Source organism: Molothrus aeneus, chromosome 2, assembly GCF_037042795.1.
Source record: "Molothrus aeneus isolate 106 chromosome 2, BPBGC_Maene_1.0, whole genome shotgun sequence".
Classification (NCBI taxonomy): Eukaryota; Metazoa; Chordata; class Aves; order Passeriformes; family Icteridae; genus Molothrus; species Molothrus aeneus.
Window position 1 is genome coordinate 82,664,288 of NC_089647.1, and position 9,006 is coordinate 82,673,293.

Here is a 9,006-nt window from a genome sequence, read left to right on the forward strand (position 1 = left end):
GGTGCAATTAGAATAGTAGAGTTTTTAGACCAGCACACATTGCTTTGCCCCTGTTCCAGGAGGTTAATGTTGGTATCATTTTAATGCTCCATCACTATCCATTTTAATATCATTTTATGTTACGCCCTTTACTGTAAATAAACACACTCCAATCAACTCTGGAAACTGCTACAGCAATGGTGTAAGATTGGAAACAAGAACTGGAGCAGCAGCTTCCTGAGAGAGTCAAGACAGGCTGCTCTGCATTAAGAGAGGCTTCCAAAAAAAAGGCAATTATATAAAAGTACAAGTTTCCTCTGTGATTGTAATTTGAGATTAAATGTGAGGGCATCAAGTTTGTTTCAAGAACATCATCCTATACCTTTTTAGCCCTACTTAATTTGTGAGCTCCTATAAAAGTGGATAGCAGAATATGAGATAGAGGAAAAAAAAGTGAAGAAACAGAAGAAAAAGCATGGTGATGGAGAAAAAAGGATTTCCCCCAGTCATATGCAGGTGAGCTCCCAAGCTGAACAGAACATGACAACTACAGACTGAAAAAGTTCCCCATTACAAGTTCTGTGCCTTTTACCTTCATTTTTTGCACTGATGATACTCTAAAGTCTTAGAATATGAAGTTCTTTTTGAATCAATAGAAAATTTTATGGTGAAAAAAATCTCAGTCTCGCAGACAAGGTATTGTGCTAAGAGAGTATTAACATTCAGTTTTGAGCTTCTTTTAAAGGAAGAGGCACACTGTGTGTGCCTCCCTGAATGAATGTACCACATCATTTCATAAATTACATTCAGAATATGGCCTTCTAACACCCTATGTGCATAAACCTCTGTGAGCACAGGAGTCACTTCAGTCTGTCTGTATTATGCTTCAGGAGAGCACACAGTTTATTTTTGGTCTTCTGGTGTGCATAAAAAAAGTATAGTGACATATCTTGTACTAGAGCAGAAACAAAGGCTGTGCCTAGCACCTTTTCTTCTCACAGCATGCCCTCTTGAGAGACATGCTCATTTTGAAATCCTGCAAAGTACATACATGTGTAAGCAGTGGTTGCTGGCACCTCAGCTACTGCAGCTTTGTGGTTCACCAGTGATCTGTTTAAAAAGAAGGTTTGGCCTTATTGACTTTGGTTGGAAACACCCACAAAAAGTGAAAGCAGGTGATGTGAACTAATGCACTCCAGCTAGAACAATTTCAATGCTTTTAGAAAGAATAGGTATCATTTCAGACAGAAGTTTGACAGGTTCAAAATATCAATTTCAGCATACAGTAAAATAAGCAAAGTTACTGATGGAAACCAGGCCTGTCTTGGTAGGGCCTGAGTCCCTGCCATGAGTGCTTGCTGTGACAGCTTGCAGGGGAGGTTTTCACAGCATCTAACTTCAAGTGCCCATACAAGAAGCTGGAATTACCCTGTCCTATTGTCCCTCTGTTGTCCCACAGGAAACTGCAGCTAAGTCCATTGTCTTGGATCAGTTCAGTGACATACAGAAAAGTCCAGTGATGTGACCCTTGGCACTGGCAGTGCTAAGAAGGAGGTGTGAACAGAACCTGGGAAGAAGGATATGTCATGGATCAGCATTACCCAGAGGGTGGTGAGCATGGAGCAAAACTGACAGTGCCTGGACAGTGCCTGAAATCTGCTCCCCTCCACCTGACAGCTGCTGCTGCCCCATGGGGACCCCATGCAGTAAGCTGTGTCTCCCTCCTAGACTGGCTTCCAGCAGTTGCTGCAGAAAGAGCCTCCTAGTTCACTTGCTTGTGCTGCTCATTGACTCTGCCTGGGCCCACAGACCCATACCCCAAAGTCAGTGCTCCAGCAGCTCACACTCAACAGAATCAGAATCACAGAATCAGTTATGTAGGAACAGAAATCTCAGATCATCAAGTACAAGCTCTGACCCAAAACCAGGTCAGCAGATCATGGCACCAAGTGCCACATCTACTCTTTCCTTAGATACACCAAGGGACTTTGACCACACCACTTCCCTGGATGGTCCATTCCAATGTCTCACCACTCCTGTGAAAAAAATCCGCCTAACATTCAACCTAACCCTCCCCTGGCACAGCTCAATATTGTTTCCTCTTCTGTTGCTGGTTGCCTGGGAGAAGAGGCCAACTCTCACCTGGCTATAGCCTGCTTTTGGGTGGTTCTAGAGAGCAATAAGGTCACCCCCGAGCCTCCTTTTCTCCTGGCTAACCAGCCCCAGCTCCCTCAGTCGCTTCTCACAGGACTTGTGCTTCAGACCCTTCACCAGCACTATTGCCCTTATCTGGATCCGCTCCACCACCTCACTGTCTTTCCTGGATTAAAGGGCTCAGAACTGGGCACAGTACTCGAGGAGTGGCTACACCAGTGCTGAGTGCCGGGGCAGGATTACTGCCCTGCTCCTCTTAGCCAGGATGCCACTGGCTTTCTGGCCTCCTGGGCACACGCTGGTTCATTTTCCGATGCTGTCACCAGCACCCCCGTCCCTTTTACGCGGGACAGTTTTCCAGCCAGTCTGCCACGGGGTTGTTGTCACTCAAGTGCATTTGACATTTGCTCTTGTAGAACCTCATACAAGTAACGCCCATCGGTCCAGCCCGTCCAGACCCCTCTGCAGAGCGTGCGTGCGGGGCGATACGGGGGCTGTGCAGGCTGGGGCGGGCGCTACTGGCAGCGGCACAAAGCGATCGCGGAGAGCGCTTGGGAAGGCGACCGTGTGCGGACAATTGTGTGGGCAGCGGCGGACCCGCAGGCTGCCCCGCGGGGGCCGGGCCGGAGCGCTGGCGGTGCCGGGCCGGTGGCGGGGCCGGTGGCGGGGCCGGGGCGGTGCCGGGGCGGTGCCGGGGCGGTGGCGGTAGCGGGCCAGGCCGGCCCGGGTGACGCGGCGCTGCGACACTGGCGCCGCAGCGGGGCGGAGGGCGAGGGGAGGGGCGGGGGCGGGGCCCTTTCCTCGAAAGCCCCGCCCCCCACTGCGGGCTGGCCAATGGGGCGGGGGGGCGTGGCCTGCACGGCCCGGCATTAAGCCCTTGCGCGGGGCCGCTCCCGCCCTTTCGGCTTGAGCGGCACCAGCGTTTCCCTCCCGGCGGCTCCGGCGCGGCGCGAACATGGCGGACCAGGCCATCTCCTTCCTCAAGGACTTTCTGGCGGGCGGCGTCGCCGCCGCCATCAGCAAGACGGCGGTGGCGCCCATCGAGCGGGTCAAGCTCTTGCTCCAGGTCAGCGGCGTCGGCGAGAACGGGGGGCGTGGGCAGCGCCCCTCTCTGCCCCCGCGGGTGCCGGGCCGGGCGAGGACAGAGGGACGGGCGTGGGCGCGAGCCGGGGCCGCGGCCAGCGGGGACAAAGGGCGCGAGCGAGGCGACGGCGGCTGGCGGGAAGGTCACGTGAGCGACGGCGGGGAAGCCGAAGCCGGTTCCGCCATGCGGGGCGGGGAGGGGAAGGAGGGCCGGGCCGGGCCGAGGGGGGCGGCCGCCGCTGGTGTCACTTCCTGCCGCCCCCGCTGCCGGCGCCGAGGGCACGGCAGGGAGGAGAGGGCGGCCGCTCTCCGCCGCCATCTTGGTGGCCTTCACGTGATGCGCGCCCGGGCCGGGATTGGGCCGCGGGCGGGGCGGAGCCGGGGCGCGGCCGGCGCGCGCGGCCCGGCGTGACCCGGTGGCGCCCCAAGGTGACTCGAGTGACCTTCGCGCCGGCCCCGGCCGTGGGGCTGGCCGCTCCTCACTCGCCTCCAGCCCCTGTCCCTCTGGCTGGCACCTCTGTGCCTAACGCGGCTCTTCCTGGCGATTCCCACCACAGGCCTGTCTTTGTCAGTAAAGGCTCTCACCTCTACGTATGCTCGATGTATTTGTCTTATGCTTGCCCTTGTACCTCACAGAATCAGTTTGGTAAAGACCTCGGGGAGATCATGGAGCCCAACCTAATGCCACGTAGTCTAATTTAAAGTAGACTGTGGTACTAAGTGCCACATCCAGTCTTAAACACCTCTAGGAATGGCTGCTTCACCAGTCCCTAGGCAGTCCATTCCAAAGTCTAATCACTTTTTGTCTGAAGAAATTCCTCCCCTAGTTCCCCCTAAACCTTCCGTGGCACAGCTTGAGTCTGTGTTCTCTTGTCCTGTCACTAATTGCCTGGGAGAAGAGGCTGGCCCCCACCTTGCTGCAGTCTCCTTTCAGGAAGTTATAGAGGAATTGCTAGCAGTTTTATATTCTTGTTTTGTAAAGTCCTGATTTCTGAGAAAGCTTGGAAGCAATTTTAAGTCTTTTTCTTTAAAATAACAACAATGGCCACTCAGAACTAACAACTTTTGTTTTATAGTGTAAGCAGGTTTAAGCCTAGCTGCAGCATAGACCTCTCGAGGCAAGTGATCAATGTTTGTGATTTTATTTGCAGGTGCAACATGCGAGTAAACAGATTGCTGCTGATAAGCAGTACAAGGGTATCATCGATTGTGTAGTGCGTATTCCAAAGGAACAAGGAGTGCTGTCCTTCTGGCGAGGAAACCTGGCAAATGTCATCAGATACTTCCCAACTCAAGCTCTTAATTTTGCCTTCAAGGATAAGTATAAGCAGGTGTTTTTGGGAGGTGTAGACAAGCACACTCAGTTCTGGAGGTATTTTGCTGGTAACCTGGCATCTGGTGGTGCAGCTGGAGCCACTTCCCTCTGCTTTGTCTACCCCTTGGATTTTGCAAGAACCCGTCTGGCTGCTGATGTTGGAAAAGCTGGTGCAGACAGAGAATTCTCTGGTCTTGGGGACTGTCTAGTCAAAATCACCAAGTCTGATGGTGTGCGTGGCTTGTACCAAGGGTTCAATGTCTCTGTCCAAGGCATCATCATCTATAGAGCTGCCTACTTTGGGATCTATGATACAGCAAAAGGTAATATTTCAGAGGGGACCTGAAAAGCCTGTTTTTAGAATTGTATTGTCTGTTTTGGATATGTGAAGGGGCATATTAGTGCTACATTTGTGACACTGCTGTATACAAGGGAAAACCATTGTTAAAGGCAGCAGTGTACCTGCAAGTACTGGTTTTGTACTTCAGGCAGTTGCTCCTAAGGCCAGGAGAGTATGTTGGTGACCAGACACAATTAGAATAATTTCTTTTTTGTTTGGTACATACTGAAGTTACACTGGACCAGTCCAAGTGTGTTTAGCAGAATGGGATTGAGCAGTGGTTTTGCAAAGTAATTTTTAAGCTTGACATTTGGGGAAATAAACCATTGATGCTAGTTTGTAATGTAAAAATATCCACAGGGACAGCAACTTTAGTGATGTTTCTTTAATAAAAGCAGAGTGAATAGTCAAGTCTTCTCATGCCAGTCTAAAAAGAATGCTTGTGCTTAAATTGTAACCTACTGTGGTTATTGAGAAAAAAGTCTTGCAAGTACAGCTTCAGTATGTTTAAAGTTTGTGAAGTGTTATGCTGCAATTTTATTTAGAGTATGGGTCTACAGTGTTTCATACTAGTTCATTTAGTAAAATAGCTAGATGAACTAGTAGCTAGCTGTCATGCAGGAAGTGAACCAGAGGAGGATGTGCAAGGTGAAAAGCTAATTGCTGTTTTTGTTTTACTGCAGGCATGCTCCCAGATCCCAGGAATACTCACATTGTTATCAGCTGGATGATTGCCCAGACAGTGACTGCTGTGGCTGGCGTGGTCTCCTACCCTTTCGATACAGTGCGGCGTAGGATGATGATGCAGTCAGGACGCAAAGGAGGTAAGCTGCAGATCCACAGAGCTGTCAATGCTGTGTGAAACAGCATTAACAAGATGGAGTTGTTTTTTTACTAGTAGCTATCCTCAGAGTTGCAGTTCATTGTTCCATAAATCTGGTTTATTATATTGTACTCCAATGAGGAAATGCAGTAAGGCTCAACCTGAGATTATCAGGATTTATGCTGAGGATTTTTCATTATGGAACATGAAATTAAAAAAAATGGACTGCCTGTTTGAATTGCTAGATTAAATGAAGATATTAAAAAGGGGGCAAAATATTTTTAGTAAGTATTGTGTTACAGTTTTAAATTGTGGTTTGGGACATCACAAAGCAGTTAAGTGAAACGGGGCAGTTGTTAAAATTACCTGAGATGAAATAGGAATTAAGAATAACTCTTTGCTCTTTTCCTGCAGCTGATATCATGTACTCTGGAACAATTGACTGCTGGCGGAAGATTGCAAGGGATGAAGGAGGAAAGGCCTTCTTCAAGGGTGCATGGTCTAATGTTCTCAGAGGCATGGGGGGTGCTTTCGTGCTTGTGCTGTATGATGAGTTCAAGAAAGTAATTTAAACAGCCTAAATAGAATTGGAAATCAAGTTGAGCAGATCATGTAGAATAACTACCATTATGGACCATTGACCTTCAAGAAATTCCTGTGAGTCTTATTTATCGGAGCCAGATGATACTTGTAGATGGGGCTAGAAACTGACATAGAGGGCTGATCCACTTCTCTGTAACATGCATGAAAACACTGAATCTGGCAATTCAGTGTGACAGTTTTTCTTTACAGCAGTAAGGAATGAGTTGCGTTGGTTCTGGGTCCAAAGTTGTTAGGTCCAATTTAGGCAGAAAAACTATCATTTGCCTGTGGATCAGTCTTCAGTTTCAAGTCCTATCTTATAGGACCATAAAATTGTATTTGAAAGCATTTGCTAACAAATCATGGTTTTTTCCACTTGTACTGAAGCACTATGTACCATTTTGCACAGCTGAACATCTAGCAACTTTGTTCTTAAATTGGGGCATTCTGCTGTAAAACAATAAACATACTTACTCGGTCTGTGTTGAAATTATTACATAAAAGCCTTTGAAAAGCCTCTTGTATTTCAAAACATGTTTCAGATAATGGGTCCTCTGATACCTTTACACAAGTAAGCTTTTTAAAAAAATTATTAAATGCGAGATCTTTAGAGAGGAGGGGTGGGCAAGCATGGGTTATACTAATAGAAACCATTCCCATTCTTTGTGCCTGATAGTGTATGATGGGCTGCTGCAAGTGGCTTTTTGCATGATTCTTAGAAATTGATTTACACCTTCTATGATTTAAAGTTACGGGGTTGGGGGTTGTAGTGCTAGGAAAACCCAAAGTACCAAGGACTGTTGAAAAGTAACGCTCTTGCCCTTGGTAAAGCAGCCTAAAATAAATATTTTTTTGGTCAAATCAGTATGGAAAGCATCATGGCATTCATGCAAAAACCCAGGAACCCAGTAAATGCCTTCAACTTCTGAGTGACCTATGTATTGTATTGTTGCTGCGGGTTGGAAATATTGATAGTGCCATTCAGGCACTGTTTGGCCTCATCTGTAGCAGTGGTCAGTAGCTCTGTGGAAGGTTGAATTTAATCTGAAATGAGTTGCAGCCTAATAGGTGAAGTTCAAGGGTTGTGGGGGAAGGAATGTGTGTGCTTCTATGTAGCTGTAAGATAATAGATCAAAGTAGGTCAGCCTTCAGTATTAACTGACTGATGTTTAGGGATGGTCAGAAGACCAGATTGAGTAATTTCTCATAACTGCTCTTTGAGATGTAATACCTATGTGCTGTTCTTCATATGTATATAATCTTTTGTACTTTGTAATCTGCAAAGACATCCTAGAGGGACCAGTAGAGGAAAACAAGGTGTTAATCTTCATGTTTTAAGAGCTCTCCCTATATCTTGAGAAAGAAAAAGTGTCACTGTATGACTCATTGAAGGCTGACTGAGCTGTCTTGAGTTCTTCTGTGTGCCTTCTGAGATTGCTATTCAAGATGAAGTATTTAAATTACCTGCTTGGCTTTGGCTGGTTATTACCTTCCTCCTGAGTGTACTTTTTCCTTTCACTGTTGCACAAGCACTGCTTTCAACATCTGTATGTGAATGTAAGGACATTACACAGCTACTTTGTACACAGGCTACTGGCAAACTTCATGTACCTACTGCAAGTGGTTCTTACATCCTGTGTGGCAGTAGCAGCTCCCTCTCATGCAGGCAGGTGATTAGGTGTTAACCCTACCAGTCAGTTCTCTGGGGGAGCAGGGGAAGACATTTTGTCTATAAAAAGCATTAATCAGGTTTCTTTCTGTATCAGTGCCTTGCAAGGGTAGAGATGATGATGGGATACCTCCCTGTGAGAGAGTCCAGGCTTTGTGAGAGAAGCCAAATGTGGTTACTTCAGCAGCCCCTGACAGGGACAGGACTTTCACACCCAATCTCTCCTTCAGAACAAGGTTTAACCAAAAGAAATAGGAAAAGATACAAAACCTCCCAAATTTGCTCTAAACCAGGACACGAACTGCAATTTCCCTATGCTGTACATTGAATATGAACTAATTTGTGGTGTTCAGGTTTGTTTTTATTTTTAATATATGGCTTCCTTTAGTCATGCAGCAGCAATTTCCAGTGTGTGATGCAGTTTAGGGATGTAAGAGGCAAACAATAAATGAGTCTTTTAAAAAAACCATTTGTTCTCTGTCTTATTGAAACACTGAAATTCATTCATTTTGAATAGTATAAACAGGAAAACATCCAGCATTTGTAAAAGAAAGTACTGGCATCTAAAGCCTATATTATTTTTAAAAGGCATTGGAAGTAGCATTTGCACCCTTTGAAGGGAGAAACTAAAATGTGTTTGTGAGGAATTTTTACATTTAAGATCTAGCTATTAAATATTAGATTTTATTTCATTTCTTACAACTGTTGGATTTTTTTGAAGGCTTTCAATGCTATTTGTGTTACTGAAGTACATACTAAAACTGCACAGGATCACAGTGTTGCAGAGGTCTATTTACAGTTGCAATACTGAGCTCATGAAATGGCTGACTGAGACCAGTATAAGTAATTATATTTGACAAGTATAATTTTATTTTCTGTTCTTGCATAAACTTAATTGGGATAGCTTGGTGGTGCTGATTGGAAGACCAAAGAGCAAATTTTAACACATTCTAAATAGCTGGTTTGTGCTTTAGAAAATAACTGGGCATATAAAAATTACAGTATAATTGCTGTGGCATTATACAGCAAGGCTGTCAGCCTCCAGGAAATCATTATAATGA

The 9,006-nt window shown here is 46.4% G+C and overlaps 1 protein-coding gene across 1 annotated transcript; it reads left to right on the forward strand.

The window, feature by feature from the left end:
• Nucleotides 1-3,013: 3,013 nt before the first annotated feature.
• On the forward strand, nucleotides 3,014-8,414 carry SLC25A6 (solute carrier family 25 member 6). The gene is made up of 4 exons (XM_066545175.1): nucleotides 3,014-3,199; nucleotides 4,368-4,854; nucleotides 5,555-5,695; nucleotides 6,109-8,414. The coding sequence occupies exons 1-4, from the start codon at nucleotides 3,089-3,091 to the stop codon at nucleotides 6,264-6,266; spliced, it is 897 nt and encodes a 298-aa protein (XP_066401272.1). The 5' UTR covers nucleotides 3,014-3,088; the 3' UTR covers nucleotides 6,267-8,414.
• Nucleotides 8,415-9,006: the final 592 nt, after the last annotated feature.